A 19148-nucleotide genomic window follows, 5' to 3' on the forward strand; every position below is an offset into this window, starting at 1 on the left:
GCCCCCGCGGCCGGGTGTGCGGTGCGCACCGCACGAGAGCCGCGAGCCTGGAGCCCGGCCCCAGCTCGCCCTCCCGGCCTCCCCGCCGCGGCAGCGGCTCCCTCGCCCAGGCCCCTCACCAGGCAGGTCCAGAGGAAGTGGCGGGCGCTGAGGCCCCTCTCCCAGGCCAGAGTGCAGAACAGGGTGTGCCGAAGGGGCCACCGGAGCAGCACCGCGCAGCGGTACAGGGCAAACTTGGCCTGCTGCAGGGGCAGCCGGCGCAGGGGTCAGCGGCCGCCCGGGCGCTCCGCGCAGGAGGGCTGTCCGCTCCCCAGACCACGAGCTTCATGTGGGGTCTGAGGCCCGGTGCCGTCCTCCGAGGCCGTCCTCTCAGCCGCCCTCCGCCCCGGGCCAGCCCTCACTGCTGCCCCAGGCGGCCCCATTCCTCCCATTCCCTTTGGAACTGGCCGCGTGTTGCCCGTCTTCCCGACGGCCAGGATCCTGGGGAGCCGGGCTGTGTCTTACTGGCCACAGCACAGGGCACGGCTGGCGCCTGGGGAAGCTTGATCATTTCACCACGTTCAGTGAACGACCCGAGCCTCCAGCCTGTGTCCGGTGCTGGGGACACAGCCGTGAGTGCAACAGGCCGGGTCCTGCCCCCACGGACCGCACAGCTGCGCGTGTGCACAGGGTGGACCTCAGTCCACCAGGGAAGACACCCCGGGTCCACACTGCTGCCCCAGGGAGCAGCCTTGCCCTCGGGCGGCCCTACCGCCATCTGCAGAGCCTCAGCCCCCGGCCCCCACCCCTCACGGCCACCTGTGGGTCCCCAGCCCCGCCCAGGAGAAAGCCCCTCAGCAGGCACTGACCGTGACGACCGCCGGACAGCGGTCCTTCAGGTGCAGGAGCAGGGGCACCATGCTCTGGTGTACCTGGGTCCGCAGGCCGCTTAGCTCCCTGCCCGCCACGGCTGCCACCAGGTCCCCGAACAATGCCATGGCCGCCGCTCGGATCCCATCCCGCTCCTGCGAGGCAGGGGCTCAGAGCCTCAGCCGAACCCGCCTGGGGCCCCCATCCCCACCCAACCGGGACCCCCACCCTGTGGAGGGGATGGGGCTCAGTTCCTGCGGCTGAGCCCCTTCCCCAGGCTCTGGGCTCCCGGGGCAGGGCCGTGCCTCCCCACGTCAGACAGGCCCCCTCGCGGGTCCCAGGCCTTCCGCAAGGACCTGAACTCATGTCTCCTTCACTCACAATCTCATCCTGACTACCCAAGGGTCACGAATGCGGCTGGGGGAGGGGGCGGAGCTCATCCCTCTAGTTCCCCAGTGAAGGGAAACAGTCCTTGTGGACGCGGGACAAGTCGGGAAGGTGAGGACCGCGGGGCTGAAGGGGTGAAGGCTGCCTCGGGTCCAGCCTCGTGGAGAAGGGGCCGAGCGCCACCTGGCGGCCACTCGGCCCGGCTCGGCCCAGGTGTCCCAGTTGCACACCCAGGTATCTCCCCGGGGTCTCCCCAGCCCAGGTGGAGGGAGCTGGGGTCCCCTGCCTTTGAGGACCAGGGGTAGGCACAGGAGGGGCACAGGTAGGGGCACCCTGCCTCCACCCGGGGGCACTCACGTCATCAAAAAAGAAGCGGGCGTTGATGGCGACCCCGAGGCTTTGGGCGCCCGCACCGTGTGCCCCCAGGCGGTGCAGCATGTCCGACACGGTGCCCATGACCTGCACGACCACCTGCTCGCTGTTCTGGAAGAAGCCGTCGAGGAAGGGCGGCAGCTGTCCACGGAGCAGGCTTCCCTGGGGGTGGTGGGGGCCGGTGGGCTGAGGGCGCCGGGACGGGCTACTCCTGTGCCCTGCCCCAGCCTGCCAGTTGCAGCTGGAACCAACTCGGGCCCTCCCCCGCGGCCCCTCCCCAGCCCCCATCCTGGCCTGGGCACCTGCATCCCCCTGCATGCCTGCCCGGCACTGTGCCCCCACCTTGCTGGGATCCCATCCTGGCTCTGCGCACAGGGCAGCTGTGCTCCTAGCTCTGGTCTGCCCACAGGAGCTGTGTGGGCAGGGATGGGGCTTTCCCTCTCTGAGGGGGGCCTCCCGGGGTTAAGGGATATTAACCCCTGGCTAGTGGGCTCCCAGCTGCTTCTTCTTCCGCCTGTCCCCATGCTGGCCAGAAGGCCCCTCGCCCAGTCCTGGAGACCACCCTCCCCTTCCTCCTCCTCACCCTGCCTTCGCCCCCGTTCCCGGCCTCCCTGTGGGTCAGCCGGGGCCTGGGGGCAGGACGAGACAAGGTTGGTGAGGTGTGCATGGACTGAGCTCACTGGCCCCTCCCATCACAATGACCACTTGCCACATTTACACTACTTTACACAAGACTGAGTTCATTTTCAGCCAGTTCTGTCTGCTCGTCTTGTTTGCCTGGCGATGGATAACTGTCCAGATGAACGGCTGGACGGCAAGATGTCGGCAAATGGATGTTTCCCGCCATTGGGCCCCTTGATAGCGTGTGAGAGCCAGGGTGATTTTTACAACTTTAAAACAAGTTTTAGGCCACATCATTGGCTTCCTGAGCTGTTTGGTTTACAATATTAAACTTTTTCAGCCAATGAGTCAATTAACAGCAACAAACCCTTTCTGAGCATCTACTGGGCCCAGTGAGGGTGCTGGGATAGGACCAGGGTTCTGGCAGAGGATGGAATAGGCAGAATGGGGTTTAATGGGAAAGACCAGAAATAAATGAAGCACGCACAACACAATGCGTGTCAGAGGGTGGCAAGCAATCTGAGAGAAGAGGGGATGGAGCAGGCTGCAGTGGAGGCCGTGGGGGTGGTGGTGGTTAAAAATATTTAATTTTAAGTGACTAGGATCAGAGAAAGTGTCACCAAGAAGGTGACCACTGAGGGAATTCTTACAGAGGTGCTGGAAAACCATACCAGCATAGGGCACAGCATGTGCAAAGGCCCTGAGGCAGGAGCACACCTGCTCTGTTTGTGAGCAGAGGAGAGACTGATTCAGATCATCACAGGAGCCTACTGGCTGCTGGGGGGGGGGCTGCACCGAAAAGGAGAAGGGGCAGCTGTTGGGACCAGGCAGGGGGGTGTAGTGGTCTGGGGGAGATGCTGGAGGTTTCAGTGAGGGCAGCAGGGCAGTGGGAGAACAGGTGCATTCTAGGTTTGCTTGTGATGGGTGGGTGGATGAATGGATGGATAGGCAGATGGGTGGGTGGATGGGCAGATGGATGGATGGACAGATGGACGGATGGACAGATGGATGGGCAGATGGGTGGGTGGATGAATGGATAGGTGGACGGATGGATGGGTGGAAGGGTGTATAGGTACAGGGAGGAGTGGATGGGCAGATGAATGAGGAAGTGCTAATCTCCCTTACTAAGTACCTACGATGTGCCATGTGCAGGGCAAAGGGCTTTGCCAGGAGCGACCTTAATGGAGATCTCTTAACCATGCGGAGACATGTAAGGTGAACAAAATGGGAGTGAAGTGAGCTGACAGGCAGAAGGCTGCAGAATCTCTTTGGAACCTGGCCCTGGCATGGCCCCTCTGCCATCAGACGCTTTCTGCCACAAGCCCTGAAAGTCCTTATGTTCAGCAGAAGAGATGGCGTCTGGGCATCTTGCCGTCTTCTTGGGTGTTCATGTAGCCCCTGAGGTGGATGGGGGAGGTGGAGGCCGTGTACCTCTGGATCAGGTGGGAAAATCTCTCTGACATTTCTCTTGTATGGCAGCAGTCACCGGCAGGTCCCCCACCGGGGCCAGGGATAAAAGGCTGCAGCCTGTGACAGCAAATGGCTGGAGGACTCAGCTGCATGGACTCAGCACGGCACTCATTGACAGGTGCTATGACCACTCCCCTGTCACAGAGATGGACACTGACTCCTGCCAAGGCGCTGAAGAAACGTGCCCGCTAGAAAGTGCTGGGGTGAGGATGGGATGGGCCTGGTAACCTGCTGGGTCACCTGAGCGCCCCACCGTGGCATGGCGCCCTAGGAAGCCACAGCAGGGGCGACATCGGGCTCCAGTGAGATGGCCAGATGCCCCGGGGGCTGTGTCTCGAGCCTTCTCTCCTGCCTCTTTGCTAAGGCCCCCTGCTGTTCATCATGGGATGTGGGCTGTTCCAGTGATGGGGGGTTGGATGGGGATGGATGGGTCACCGGGGGATGGAAAGTCCTGCCCCTGAGATTCTCAGGGCAAGTTCCCCCCTGAGGGCCAGGCTTGGGTGCCACCTGGTGGGCCCCTCCTTGGCCCCTGGAGGTCTGCGATAGTGTTGTCTCCCTCCTGGGTGTGGAGGGGACATCATCCCCGGGGAATAGACACTCTACCCCTCCCACAACCCTACCGAGAGGCCATCACCAGCCCCATTCTACAGATGAGGACACTGAGGCCTGGAGAGGTGGTCACGTGTCCCCAGCTACACTGCGGGAAGGGACAGAGCCAGGATTCCAACCCAGTAGGCCCACCCACACCCCATGCACCCAGCTGCTCTGGTGGGGTGTGTATGTGTGTATGCGACAGGCCCTTACCTTCTCTGGGTGGAAAAGGATGTTTCCTAGGCCCTGCAGGCTCAACACACGGACCTCAGGGCTGGGGTCCCTGAGGCTTCGGGCCAGCGCAGTCAGGGCAGCCTGTCTGGGGAGCACCTCCAGCAGGGCAGGGCTGTAGAGGAACTGGGGCAGTCCCCAGGGGCAGGCGGGTCAGGCCTGGCACCTTCTTGTAGGGAGCCTCCGTCTGCGTCTGGGGGCAGGGCTCGAGGACCGGGGTCTGGCAGGGGTGTTGGGGAGGGCTGTGGGTCAGCACTCTCTGGGTATCTTGGCTAACACGTATTTGAAACTCACCTCCACGCTGCCTCAACTCTTCCATGTATGGCTGGGAAGCCAAAGCCCAGAGGGGGAAAGAGCCTTGCCTGATGTCACACAGCAAGGCTGGGGCCAATGTACAGCCATGGCCTGGCTCATGGGACACCTGGGGATGGAGCCCCGCAGAGGGTGGCTCAGACCTTCCTGCTGTGGGTGGGGTGGGGAGCGGCACCGGGCTTTGGTTTGGGGTTCTCCCTGTTATGGAGATGCCACACCAGCCCCGCCATGGCCCCAGCCTCAGTGGCAAGGCCGGCCACAGCCCCGCGCCTCTCCAGTTCTAACCAGGGCCCTCTTGGCCTCCCAGGCCCTGGGGCGGAGCTGAGCCCAGTTCTGCCTGACCGGCCAGCTCTATGGGGGTCAGGCCAGGGAGGGCGAGGTGGACTGACAGGTTCGTCCAGGCCACAGGCTGACGGGGGCCTGAGAAGTGGGGGGCCCAGCCAGGATCCCCAGGCCGTGGACCGCCCTGGAGCCAGAAGGGGAAAGGAAGGGGTAGGAGGGGTCATCTGGATGGGCCTCCATCCAGGCAAGGTCCTGAGGGGGGCTCTGAGGCAGCTGGAGGAAGAGGCTGTGTCTGAGGGCTCCCCCTCTCCCTGCCCAGGCGCCTACCTCAGTGAGGATGAGGATGGCCGCCTTCCTCTCCCGCTCCTCCTTGCTCTGCAGGCTGGGCAGCAGCAGGCCGGTCACTGCCTTGATCTGCTTGCAGTGGTTCTGCACCATGGCCCTGGGGCGAGGGGAGGAGGGCAGGGCAGGGCCTGGGCGTGCGGGTGCGGCCCGGGCTCCACCTGCCACCACCCCCAGGCCCAGCAGGTGGGGCTGGGCACCCATTGCTTGGAGTTTTTGTGATGCCCCTCTGTACCCCCTGGCCGCCCACTGGTTTCCAGGCCTGGGCTGGGTGTGTGGGAGACAGAGGAGCAGGCCCCTGGTGGCCTCCGGCCGGGGTGGAGCTAGCTGAAGACGCCTGTACCCACGGGCTCCGGGTGGGTGTGCGTGTGACCAGGCCCGAGGACGCGTGTGAGTTCGTGGGGGCTGTGCTCACGGGCGGGCCCTGGAGGTCACCATGGCCAATACACTCAGCTTCCTGGGCAGGTGGTGGCCTGGGTCAGGCCCTGTCCCCTGCCCTGGCCCCCCTCCTACCTGGCCAGGAGACCCACGCCCTGCGGGTAGGTGTGGATGGTGGTGAAGAGCTTCCAGGCGCCCTGCAGCTCCAGGTGTGCAAAGTCCTGCCAGTGCCCCGTGGTGGACAGCAGACTTTTCAGCGCTTCCAGGGACGTGCTGCAGGGGGATAGGGGGGTCACGGGCCAGCCCTGCCACTGGGGACGGGGCCCGCTGGCCTGGGTGGAAAGGTCCATTCTAGTTCCTGTCCTGGCCCAGGGCCCCAGCAGCCCTGAGGCCTCCCTGCGGGTGAGGCCTGGTATGGGCGGGAGCTGTGCTGGCTGAGGGGGCAGCAGGAGTCCATTCAGGCCCCTGGCCTGGGCTCTAGGATCAGTTGCTGGGTCAGGAGACTGGAGGTGCCCCTTTAGGAGTGGGGGGCACTGTGGGAGGGTGTGAGATTGGCCTGGGGCACAGACAGTGTGAGATGTGCCTGGAGCATCTCAGGGGGCCCCTGGTTGTGTCCGGGGCTGGCTTTCCGAGGCCGCAGCTCTGGGGACAGGGCTGGAGATCAGTGGGCTCCCACGGCTCGGGGTACAGAGGGGCCCGGCTGAGCCTTGGGGGATGGTGCCATTTAAATGTGGGGCTGAGAACCCGAAGAGGGTGCTGCGGGGAGGGAGGAGGCGAGCTGGGGAGCATGGTGTCCTGCGAGCCCGGAGAAGTGTCCCCTTGCCACCCTGGACGCCGCTCTGCCCTCAGGGGACACAGGTTCCACTGGCCACAGGTGCGTGTGCGCTCAGGAAAGTACACCAGACACAAAGCAAGGCAGGACCTTGTGCTCATCGGCTACCAGAGGTGCGAGTGCTCTGTCCTGGTCACGTGGCCCGCCGGGACAGCGGAGGCAAAGCCCAGCTCGGCCCCCAGCTCCAAGCCCGCTTAGCGATGTTTCGGTTATAGGCCCAGGGCTGCCCCTAGCTCTGCAGGCGGGACATGGGGAGAAGGCGGGGAATGCAGGCCCCGGAATAGCAGGGCGGCCCCACTCGGTGGCCTGTCTCCCATCCCAGCCACCCTGCGCCTTGTCACATCTGCCTGGCCCCGTGTGACTGGTTGAATCACCCTGGATGTGTGAGCAAGGCCCCAGGATGAGGCTGTCAGCTCTGACCAGGCATGATTCTGAGCAACACCCAGTGTCAAGGGATGGAGTTCCACGCCGTCAAAGTCCCCGGTGGCGTCAACCCAACGCCAGGTGGCTGGTCCTGTCACCCCAAGATAGGCCCCTGAAAGCAGCATTTTCCAGGTCACTGGTCTCAGCCAGAGTGACGACAGTTTCAGGAGAAGGGGACGTCAGGGTGGAGTAGCGCTCTGTCCCTTCCGTGTCGACTCTTGGAAGCTTCCGGTCCCCGGGCACCCAGGCCATCAGTATGCAGGGTTGCCGTGCCCCAGCAGCTGCACCGGGGCTCTGGAAGACGGCATTCGGCCGACTTGGGCATTCTCGGGTGGATCAGCACCCCCTGCAGGACCCTGAAATCTGGAACCACCCCCAGCCTAGGACGCCCAGTGATGCCCAGCCACGCGCGTGGCCTGGAATCCACGCAGCCCCCAGACCAACTGGACACGGAGGCCCTTGAGCATGAGCCCGGCCATGCGGGTTCCGAGGCTGTCCCCCCTCAGCCTGACCCCAGCGACGCCCGCCCCAGGGGCAGCCGGACTGCACCCCCCGACACCCGACGGTGAACTTGTACGGTAGCCTTCGGCTGTGGTAGAACGCACGCGACACATTTCCCATGTTACCCGCTTCTGCGACGGTTCGGCGGAACTAAGCGCATTTCGCATCGTCCAGCTGTGGAAAGTGTCCCCGTTCCAGGGCACGCCCCTCCCCCAGCCCCGGGCGCCCCCGTCCGCGCTCCGTCTGCAGGGGCGTGGCGGCTCCAGGCCCTCCGCGCAGTGCGGCTCGTGCGGTGTGTGTCCCTCGGGGACCGGCTGATCTGGCGCAGCGCCCGTGAGCACACGGCGCAGCCCTGTTGTAGCGGGTCAGCATGGCCCCCGGTTTCCTGATCCGGGCATCCGGTGACGGACACTGGGGCGGCTTCCACATCGTGGCTCCTGGGAAGGATGCTGCTGTGCACACGGTGGGTGGGCAGCCGGGTCGCTGTCTCGGGCCACCTGCCCAGACCTGGGACAGCTGGATCACGTGGTGATTCTGTGTTTGACCCTTCGAGGAGCTGTCCCACTGTTTTCCGCAGTGGCTGCACCATTTTACAGCCCCACCCTCGGGGGCTGTGTTGGGAGGTGGCCGTCCTCCCGCGTGTGAGGGTCTCCTGTGTCACCAGCATCTGCCGCCTTGGCTGCGCGTGCGGACGGGCTGAGGGGAGCAGGGCGGGGCGGGTGTGCGAAGCCTGCGTGGGGTGGGCACCGAGCTGGGCGTCCCGAGCATCGTCCGTCTGACCCCCCGACGCTTCGGGCACCGTCCGCTGGGGTCCCCAGCAGTGCCATGCGGACATGAGGCCCTGGCCTCGTCTTTTGGGCCTGGAGTCCAGACGCCCTCTCAGGAGTCCCCCGGTCTCATGTGAGCCGCAGGAGGGCAGCGCTGGGTCCTCCTCACCCGGACAATGCCCACTCTGGCCACCCACCCCCAGTGCTGATCAGACCCTGCCACTCCCTCTGCACAGAGCCCTCCGTGGCTCCCCACTGCTCTGGTATATAGGCTGACTTCGAGGCCTCCTTCCTGTGCCCTCCCTGCTGCCCCCTCCCCCTAAGTCTCTCTGCCCTCCCTGCCCCCACCCAGGGACTTCAACCATCAGTCAGGTGTCAGCTCAGATGTTCGGTCCTCAGGGACCACACGGCAGGTCGCATGCTCCGGGTCATCCTCTGTGGAGGCGGTGACTCTCAGGGCCCTCTCCGTAGTGAGTCATCTGTCCGTCTGTCACCGGGCCATCACCTGACCCCCTCTGCGTTTCCCGGGGCTGTGAGCTCCTGAGCAGAGGGACCCATCTCTGGTGATCAGCGTGGTCTGGGGCACAGCAAGCGCCTGCCGGTACCGAAGTGCCGACAGTGGGGACACAATGGCCCCTACAAATGCTGACAAGGACGGCCGTCCATCAGGCCTTCTACTTCTCCTTTCCTCCAAGAGCTGTAGGGAGCATGGAGTGGGGGTGGGGGCACGGCTGAGGCCACCGGCCAAGGGTCGGCTGGGCCAGGAGAGGAGGCAGGTCTGGGCAGGGCTGCGGGGACCCCGGGGTGGTAAGAGAGGACAGAGGCTGGGACAGGGTGCCATGTCGGCTCCTCCCTGCTCCGGAGTCCTTGCTCACCTCCCTGGGAAGTCACACCTCCCTGCAGATTCCAGGGCCCCCAAGACCATGACATACCAACTGGGCAAATGGACAAGGTGCTGGGGCTGGGGTCAGGCAATCGAACCCTCACCTTCCCCTTCACCGAGTGTTGGCCACTTGTCCAGGGTCACTCATTAGGTTGGGTCCAGAACAGAGGCTGCCCAGTCCACCAACGCTCCTGACACTCACAGCCATGAGGGCAGGGACCCCTGTCACCATACAGAGTGCTCATGGGGGAGGTTAGGATGGGGTCTTGGATCTCAGATCCAGGCCCGGACAGCATATCATTACTAATTGCTTGTTGGTTCCTTGTCAAGTGCCAAAACCCAGGACTGTGGACTGTGTTTTAAGTAAAAAATCTTTAAATTTAAAGCTTTAGGTTTATTTTTATCTATTTATTTTTAAAGCTTTAAGTTTAAAAGACAAGTAATCAGGAGACGAGAAGCAAAAAGAAGTACCAGGCACTATAGGGAGGTACTGAAAATTAACTTTAAATATGAGCTTCCAGGGGTGCCTGGGTGGCTCAGTCATTAAGCGTCTGCCTTCAGCTCAGGTCATGATCCCAGGGTCCTGGGATCGAGCCCCCCATCGGGCTCCCTGCTCTGCAGGGAAGCCTGCTTCTCCCTCTCCCACTCTCCCTGCTTGTGTTCCCTCTCTGGCTGTCTTTCTCTCTGTCAAATAAATAAAACCTTAAAAAAATAAATAAATATGAGCTTACTGGCAGCCAGGGCAAAAGGAAAATATGGTGGTTGTACTTATAAGTGGTCCGAGAGAGTGTCTGAAATAAAGAGAAATCAGATGCCCCATGAGAATTAAAGAGTCAATCCATGATGGAGAAACTAAAGGAAGCCCCCTTTGTGGGGCAGGATGGACATTGACTGGAGGAGGACCTAGCTGAGAACTGACTGAAGCAGTTACTGTCTCTAAGAAAGGGGCTCTGTTTGTCAGAGATGCAAAGGAAAGAGAAGGTCGCCCAGGCAGGGCTGGCCATGATTTTGCAGCCCCGCCAGGGCGAGGATGCCATGCCCAAACCCCCACTTGCTGGTCCCAGAGGCCGGCCCAGCTCCGCAGGATGCCGGGGACCTCGGAGCCCTAGGAGTCTGAACTGCCTCTAGGCTCACTGAGCTGCCACCCAGTGTCCGGTGCCATCTCCACGCGGCCAGGGGCACCCACAAGACAGGAAGCCTCTCAGCTGTGGGTGTCCAGATCCCCTCCTTGGCCTTGTCCCCCTAGATGGTGCCAAAGCTGCCAGGCATCAGAGCCTGGATGGCAGGGATCCACCTGGGTGACAATGCCCTCTGAGGCCCTGGGAGCGGCTGCCAACCTCCCGACAACCCCTGGCCATTGGCTGGCATCGCTGTTGGTTGGCCTGTCCTTCCTTCGGGCCCCTTTGGGTTTCCCTCTGGGTAAGGTGGGGCCCAAGTCTTGTGCCTGCTCCGGGGAGGGTATGGGAGCCCCACCTGGGCAATTAGAGTCCCACACGCTCCTGTGGCCCAGATGATCGGTTCAGGGGTAAGCATGTGATCTAAGACAGGCCAGTCAGAGCCAATGGGCTACGCCTGGGGTGAGAGTCTGTCCCTCAGTTGCTGGGGTCACCTCCCTCCGCTCTGGAGAGGACTCACCTAGAGAGAGGCCCAGCAGCTGGGGTGGGGCGAGAGGGCAGGTGCTGTTTGAGCATGTCCATCCAGCCGGTCAGAAAAGAAGGCTCCCAAAGTGACCCAGTGAGACAGACGGACACCTGTGCTCTCTGTGGGAACCCAGTGAGACGGACGGACGTCTGTGCTCTCTATGAGAACCCCAGTGAGACAGACGGACACCTGGGCTCTCCGAGGGAGCCCAGTGAGACAGATGGACACCTGTGGTCTCTATGGGAGCCCCAGTGAGGCGGACGGACACCTGTGCTCTCCGTGGGAACCCAGTGAGACGGACGGACACCTGTGCTCTCGGTGAGAGCCCAGTGAGACGGACGGACACCTGTCCTCTCTGAGGGAACCCAGTGAGACAGACAGACACCTGTGCTCTCCGTGGGAACCCAGTGAGACAGACGGACACCTGTGGTCTCTATGGGAGCCCCAGTGAGACGGACGGACAGCTGTGCTCTCGGTGGGAGCCCAGTGAGACGGACAGACAGCTGTGCTCTCCGTGGGAGCCCCAGTGAGACAGATGGACACCTGGGCTCTCTATGGGAACCCAGTGCGACGAGGGACACCTGTGCTCCCTGGGAGTTTCCATTCCACAGGGTGCAGATAAGAGTTGGTAGGCTGTGCTGGCCTTGGGAGTGGAACAGCAGCGCGGGAGTAGGACCACTATTTTAGAGAAGGTGCTTTGAGAGACTCACGGGAGGTTAGGCTATCTGGGGCCGAGCATTCCAGGAAGAGGGGGCAGGAAGTGCAAAGGCGCTGAGGCAAGAGCACTCTGGGTTTAAGGAACAGCAGGGAGACCTCTGAGGCCGGAGCAGACCGTGTGAGCAAGGGGTGTGTGGCAGGAAATGGGGTCCTGGAGGCAACAGGGAGCCAGAGGGAGAGGGGCCTTTGGGCCACTGAAAGGATCTGGCTCTTTCTGAATTAGGTGGGGAGGGACAAGGAGGCATGGGGCCATGGACATGTTTTGAATCTGGGCTGCAGCGTGGAGGCAGGTGAGTGGGCTGGGGGTGGGGGGAGGTGGGGGGCAGGAGAGCAGGGAGGCTGGGTCCATGCGGGCAGGTGCAGGGCTGGCGGGGAGCGGATGGAGGGAGATGGTTCACTGCAGCTCCCCCCTAGCCCTCCTACGTACGTTCTGGGAGGAGAACGTTTTATTAGCTTATTAGGGAGATTCATGCAGTTTGCATGGTCGATCTGAATAAAAAAGGAACTTTATGCATATTCGAATTCACAAGCAATATGAGAAGAGACATTTTTTTCCAGTGACGCGCCTTGGGTAGAGCTGTTATAACTGACAAATTACGTGAAGCACATCGTAATACAAACAAATGAAGAGTCAGCCCCAGCGTTTTTTAAACACTAGCTTGTTGGATTTCTCAAGACATGACCTAGCGTGGAGGGAGGGCAAGGCAGCCAGCCTGGACAGTGGCGGAATATAGCTGGGTGCGGACCCTCCTACACACGGGTCCCGTCCATGATGCGCAGCGGGGGGGGTGGGGGGGTGGGGGGGCAGAGGCCGCAACTGTCACGTCAGGGCAAAAATGCACCAGGGTCAGAGCCATGCACAAGGGGACCCAGAGGGGCTCAGCAGTGGCCAGGGCCCTGCCCTGCCATTCCACAGTCTCTAGCTCAGCTACTCATGGGCATGCTGTGTGTCTTGGGGAAAGCCTCTAACCCTCTCTGAGCCTCAGGTTCCTTATGTGTACAGTGGGGAAGACAACATTCATCTCACGGAATTCCTGCAAGGACCACATTAAGGGAAGATGGCAAGGGCTGTTCCGTGAAGTCCTCACCTGCTAGCAGGCACTGAGTGTCTCTGCTGCCAAGTGACCTCGGGGAGCCCGGGAACAGACCCCATGCCTGCCCTGAGTCCCTCCGTGCTGACTGCTGCACTGACCATCGTGGTGTTCAGGGGTTGACTTGTGTCCCACCAAAGCTGTGCCCAAGTCCTAAACCCTGTACCTGTGAATGTGCCCTTATTTGGAAACAGGGTCTTTGCAGCTGGAATCGAGTTAGGACGAGGCCAGTAGGTTGGCCCTAATCCGGTATGACTGGTGTCCTTATATGAAAGGGAAACCGGCACAGAGACACGCAGGGGAGAGCAGCAGGTGAAGAGGGACGCAGAGGGGGCAGCGACGTCGGCAGGCCAGGGAGCACCGGGAGAGGAAGAGGCCGGGAGCGTCCTCCCCTACAGGCTTCAGAGGGAGCGCGGCCCCGCTGACGCCTTGCACTTGGACTCGAGCTTCCAGAGTCGAGCCTGCAGGCGCGTGCATCTGTGAGCCGCCGGGTGCTACTGCGCTCTCAGCTCTAGGAAGCTAATACCCGTCTTTGTCCACGTCCCTGCAGGTGGAGCCTGCGCTCCAGGCTTACCTCTGCGGGCTGGACGTGGCCGCCTCGGGGGCCTTCTGGCCGGGCTGGGGCTCCTCCAGCAGGTTCAGCTCCAAGATGTAGTGCGTCTGGGTGAGGAGGGCCAGGAGCATCTCGGGGTAGGCCTCTTGCACCGCCTTCTTGAACTCGCGGGCAAACTGCAGCTCATGCAGGGTGTTCATGGCCTGTCGGGGGCAGGGGCACGTCTGACCTGCATCTTCCTCCTGTCACAGCCTCCGGGACCAGGGCCATATCTCTGAGATGTCCCTCGGGGGGCCCTGGCCCTCTTGGTTCCCTCCCTGGACCCACTTGAGGGCCTGTGCCCTCCATCCCAGCAAGTCCCGGGACAGCGCCCCCACCGGCCCGTTCTGTCTGCAGTCCGCCCGTGTCCAGCCCCTGATCCGTGGCCTGGCAACAAGGCGGCATGGGTCTGTGCTCCCCATGGGACGTCACCACAGAGGTCTCTAATGAGTGACAGCCGGGGGGACACATGACCCCGGAAGGCAGGGCTACCAGACAGCAGCTCCGAGCTTCCTGTGCCCATCGGAGCATTCGGTCCAGAACATTCTTGGGGTGGAGGACAGCACTGGGCAGTCATGACAAGGGCAGGCCAAGGCTTGGGGTGTGGCGGGACACGGAGGAGGCCCCCTGCTGGCCCCATGCTGCTGTGTGGTTTCCGACAGGAAGGGCCGGCAGCAGCGGGGGGCTGGGGTGCTCAGGAGAAGGACCGAGGGCCGGGCATAGACACAGGGTGGAGCTCCCCTCTGCTGCCGTGTTCAGCCATCGCACATCTGTGCTCAGGCAGCAGCGTGTCTAGGGGGCTCCGGGTGGGGAGGGGCTCTGGGGGGCTCTGGGGTGGGGGGTGTGGGTCTCAGCCTGGGAGAAAACGGGCTCGGGCCACAGCTGCTGCCTCATCAGAGTCCAGCCAAGGACAGGTGTGGCCGTGTTAGGACGTGAGCCCCTGTTCCTGTGGCCGTGCAGGGAGAAGGGCTGGCTTGGGTCGGGGGTGGGCAGGGGGTTCCTACAGGAGGCAAGAGGCAGCCTCAAGATTCCTCCAAAATCTACAGCCCCAGGCCCCAAGTGTGGACAGAGGGGCCACCATTGTCCCCACACTCTTCCTCCGCCGGAACCTGCCTCCCGAAGCCCTTGTGCTCCGAGGCCACCCGCCCAGCGAGTCCCACATCCTGGGTATGCGCCACGCACCTGGTCCAGCCCTTCAGGACCACCACTGTCCCACTTCTTGGAGGGGGGACAGGCTCTGTAGCAGTCCAGAGCCCTTGGCCAGGAAGTGGGGGGTTGGGCCTGTGCGGTCAGCCCCTGCCCTGCAGCCTCGGAGGCCCCCTGTGGGTCGGCTTCCACGGCCTGGACACGGGGCTGCCCCTCCCTGGGGCTGGGCGCCCCGAGGCTGCGCCCGATGCCGCCAGTATGGACACGCGCACGAGAGGCCAGCCCCCACTCGGCGGCAGCCGGGGCGGTGTCCAGGGAGCGGCGGCGGACACTCACAGCGAGCGAGCGCAGGCGGGGCTTGTCCTTGGGCTGGGGGCTGCCGTCTCTGGCCCCGGCGGGCAGTGGCCGCTCCCGCAGCCAGGCCAGCAGCATGGCCAGTACCAGGCGGCTCACGGGCTGCTCGGCCCCCAGGGCCCTCCACAAGCGGAAGGCGTGGCTGCAGGCAAAGAGGGGTCATGAGGGCAGCCCTGCTCGCGCTCAGCCGCACCAGCAGGCCACCAGGGCCTCAGGGGCCAAGGGAGGAGGCTGGGCTGGATCCCGCGTCGGACCCTGGCCGCGGGGAGCCCCTGGGGTGGAGGAGAGCATGGAGGGGAGAGTGGGCAGCAGGGACAGGAGTGTGTGTGGCCTGTGGGACAGGCGGGAGACAGAGGGACAGCCGCCCTGGTCCAGGTGCCTGGGCCTCCCCACTTCCAGGGTCTGTCTTCCAGGCTCCCCGCACCCCAACTTCAGACTCTCTGTCCCCTCAAAGGCTCCTAAGTACTGACAGGACACATGCAGTTGACTCCTGCCCTCTGTCCTCTTCTCTTGCCTCTGGGCCTCCACATCTGCCATTGTTCCCCGTGCTTAGAGCACGCCTCCCCACCGGGCCTGCACCCACTCAGCCGTCAGCACCTCTGCCTGGAGGCCTGCCCTGGCTGCCTCCTCCTAGCCTGGGTTTGCTGGGGTCCAGCTCTCGGGCCCACCCCGGGTCAAGTGGGTCCATCAGCAGTATACACAGAGCTTTACAGTGTCCTTGTGCTCATTTTGCAGATGGGGAAACTGAGGACTGATCGGGCCCTGCCTGTGACTGGGGAGCTGGGGCTAGAGGCCAGGTCTGCCCGGTCCTGTGGTCTTTCCATTTGGTCCACGGACATGGACCTGTGAGTCCTGGGGAGGCGTGGGCTTTGGGGCTCCTGAGATGTCGGTGACCCTGACGGCTCTCTGTTTTCTGTGGTCTTTGGTGCCGAGTGCTGGGTGGAAGGGGCTGGAGGGGCAGGGGTGGGGACTGGGAGGCCACAGTGGGGGCCTGGATAAGCCCCCACCCCAGCTTTAGGACAGACCCTGGGCTGGGTGGGCACAGCAGCTCCGAGGACTCTGAGATTGTAGAGCGGGGCCTCTGTTGTCAGAAGGACCCTGGCCGAGTCCCTGCTGTGTCATCACGGCTGTGCGACCATGGGCAGGTCTCCGGGGGCAGAGCCTGACTCGAGAGGCTTAGGTGACATGCTTCTGCAGGAGCGAGGGCGCCCAGGGGCCTGGGTTTCTCCTTTGCTCTGTTGGCATGTGGGTGTTTTGCCCCCTGTCACGTGCGGGCAACCAACTCGGGGACAGAGCAGTGACAGAACCAGTAAAGTCCTTGCCTGTGTGGGAGTGACCCTAAGGTTCGACTCAGCCAGCAAACAAGGGTGTGTCGGACTAGTGCATAAAGCAGGGGAGGGGAGGGGATGGAGGATAGGAGGGGGGCGGTGGGAGGGTGCATCTGGGCTGTGGTCAGTTTTTAGTGGGACAGCTGGGAAGCCTTCACCAAAAAGGGACACAAGCAAAGATCTGCGGAGGTAAGTGGGGAGCCACGCTGCTCTGGGGGGTGGGGGGAGGAGAACCTTCTGGCCTTGACACGGAGCTGATCTTGGTGTTCTCAGGGCCAGCAAGAAGGGCCAGTGAGGTTGGGGTGAAGAGAATGGGGCTGGGCGAGGAGGACAGGCGGTGCGTGGGGCCAGGCCACACGACCTTGCTGGCTACTGGGAAGGTTTTGCCTTGACTTTGATGAGGTGGGGCCGCTGAGGGTCTGCAGCGAGGGAGAGACGTGGTCCAACTTCTCTCTAAAGCCTCACTCCGGCTGCTGGGAGGGAGGGGTGGACACGGCCAGGGACTCCGTGTGAGCCGGCGACGTCCTGACGGGCTGGAGGGGACGGGGGAGGGGCGTGGGTAGAGCTGCAGGACCCCTTGAGGATGGGCCTGGGTGTGGACAGGACAGTCCAGGTGGCCCCAGGAACTCTGGTTCGAGAAGCTGGGCAGATGACATCAGCATGGGGAAGCCCGCAAGAGGACAGGTTTCGGGGACGGCCAGCGGCGTGGTCCGGGAGTGTCCAGCGTGGAATGCCTCCTGGACACCCACGTGCTGCCGTCTGGCGGGGGTGAACTTTCGGGGGGTGTCTGTATAGGTGATATATTTAGCCCACAGGGTTAGAGGCGGCCACCAGGAAGGGGAGTGTGAGTGAGGGGAGCTCTGGGGACTGAGCCCCGTGGCACCGAGCCCCGTGGCCCCGTGCTGAGAGATGGGGAGACAGGAGGGACTGGCAGGAGGCGAAGCAGGGGCAGCTGGGAGGTGGGAGGAGAGCCAGGAAAAGACATGGAGGAACCTGAAATGCATATTGCTGAGGACTAGAAGCCCGTCCGAAAGGCTCCACGCTGTACAGTTCCAAATCCATGACCTTCTGGAAAAGGCAAAACCACGGAGACAGTAGAAGATCGGTGGTTGCGAGGGTCCGGGGGGACCGAAGGTTGTTCCGGCAGTGACGCTACTCTGTAGGACGTGCGAGCGGTGGACACACTGCACACTGTCCAAGCCCACAGGACGCACAGCACCAGGGGCGAGCCCTGTCCAGCCGTGGGCTTTCGTTAATGATGATGCGTCAGTACCGCCCTCGGGCTGGAGCAAACACACCGCCCCACGCAGGGTGCTAGCAGAGGACAACACCGGTGGGGAATTACTTCTATAAACATAAAACTGCTCCAAAAAAGAACGACTATTAATTAAGAAAAAAGGGCTGGGAAGAGACACGTGACACATGATTAAGGAAAGAAAACCCAGTGCTGCTGGATTTATGTTACGACAGACAACCCGCATCTGAAAATCTGTGTTAATATCGGGCCAGAAGAAAGAAGTCTCCAAAGACAACACACAACACCATACTCTTCAATACAATTGCAAAAACCACAAGAGAATATTTTTAGGAATATGTTTAGCTGCAATAAAGTGAAAAAGAAATGAAGAGGGTGATGAGCCTTGGTGGGGGGTGAGCCGGCGGCTGGAGACTGGGGGTGCTCAGCCCTGTCCATAAGGTCATGACCGAGATCCCAGCTTTCTGCGGGCGGCAGCCTTGCCGGCGTGTATTCATCGACTAAAAGGAGCCAGTGCTGTAAGAATTAAAGACAGGCAGGCCACGCATACAGTGATGATGGACAGCGTGACCCGCCAGGGGTGTGCAGCTGAGGGCTGACCCAACAAAGTCGCCGTCAACGGGTAAAAGAGAAACACGGGAGAAAAAGAAAGAAAACTTGGCAAGCCAAGTGTAAGACCATTTAGAAATGCAAAATGCGAAGGGCCCAGAGCAGCGGGGCAGGTGTTGAGGCAGGAGCCGGGAGGCCGTTCTGTATCAGGTGCAGAGAACGTGTATGATGCTACAGGAATTAGGACCGTGGGTGTCAGCACGGGGACCGGCGAGCGGAGCACTGCTGAACCCAGACACAGACCCCTGCCCACGGGCACTTGGCTGGGAGGCAGGTAGCACTGCGAGCTGTAGGCACGGGGTGGGCTTGTCCCTGAAGGATGCTGGTGGCTACACAGAACTGGAGTCCGACTTCACGGCCACACCAGCCTCACTTACGGGGTGGCTGGAGACCTGAGCTTGAAAGGCAATCGCCGGAACTTTTGTAAGATCATGTGTGGGAAGGACTGAACCTGGAACTCCTTTTCATCAAAACGCACATTCAGGCAGCGAAAAGACAAGCTGCAGAGTGCAAGGAGATGCTTTTCACACCATCAACAAAGGCCTTGTGTCCAGGTTACATAAAGGATTCCTGGGAATGGATAAGAAAAAGGGGGACAACCCAGTGGAAGGATGGATCCGATCCTTGACGAAGAGATCACCAAGGAAGATACCCCAATGTTCTGATGGCCAAATGTTCCGCTCCGTTATTTCATTAGGAACGTGCAAATGAATGTCGCAATGCGACTCATACCACCGGGTTGCTAACATTTTGATGAGCGGCTAGAAAGTCGGGGCCAAGTGCGGATGAAACGTGGAGCAACAGAAGCTCTCAAAAATATCCCCGGTGGGAGTGTGAGGTGACATGAGCACTTTGGAAAACGATTCAATGTGTCTGTTAAAGTTGGGTACTTGCATACTGGGTATTTACCCCAAAGATACAAAAGTAGGGATCCGAAAGGGTATGTGCACCCTGATGTTTATAGCAGCAATGTCCACAATAGCCAAACTGTGGAAAGAGCCAAGATGTCCATCGACAGATGAATGGATAAAGAAGATGTGATATATATATACAATGGAATATTATGCAGCCATCAAAAGGAATGAAATCTTGCCATTTGCAACGACGTGGGTGGAAATGGAGGGTATTATGCTGAGCGAAATAAGTCAAACAGAGAAAGACATGTATCATATGA

At 61.8% G+C, this 19148-nt stretch overlaps 1 protein-coding gene across 1 annotated transcript in view; it reads right to left on the reverse strand.

The window, feature by feature from the left end:
• The window catches only part of LOC102739704 (maestro heat-like repeat family member 5), a 76760-nt gene that overhangs the window by 2405 nt on the left and 55207 nt on the right, over positions 1–19148 (reverse strand). The window contains exons 20-27 of the mRNA XM_081817147.1: positions 14765–14924; positions 13265–13446; positions 5971–6114; positions 5443–5557; positions 4504–4647; positions 1594–1770; positions 849–1004; positions 120–242 (exon numbers count right to left, since the gene is read on the reverse strand). Coding sequence (XP_081673273.1) covers positions 120–242; positions 849–1004; positions 1594–1770; positions 4504–4647; positions 5443–5557; positions 5971–6114; positions 13265–13446; positions 14765–14924 — 1201 coding nt within the window. The remainder of the gene's footprint in view (positions 1–119; positions 243–848; positions 1005–1593; positions 1771–4503; positions 4648–5442; positions 5558–5970; positions 6115–13264; positions 13447–14764; positions 14925–19148) is intronic.

Source organism: Leptonychotes weddellii, chromosome 4, assembly GCF_054177405.1.
Source record: "Leptonychotes weddellii isolate Sample4059 chromosome 4, ASM5417740v2, whole genome shotgun sequence".
Lineage (NCBI taxonomy): Eukaryota > Metazoa > Chordata > Mammalia > Carnivora > Phocidae > Leptonychotes > Leptonychotes weddellii.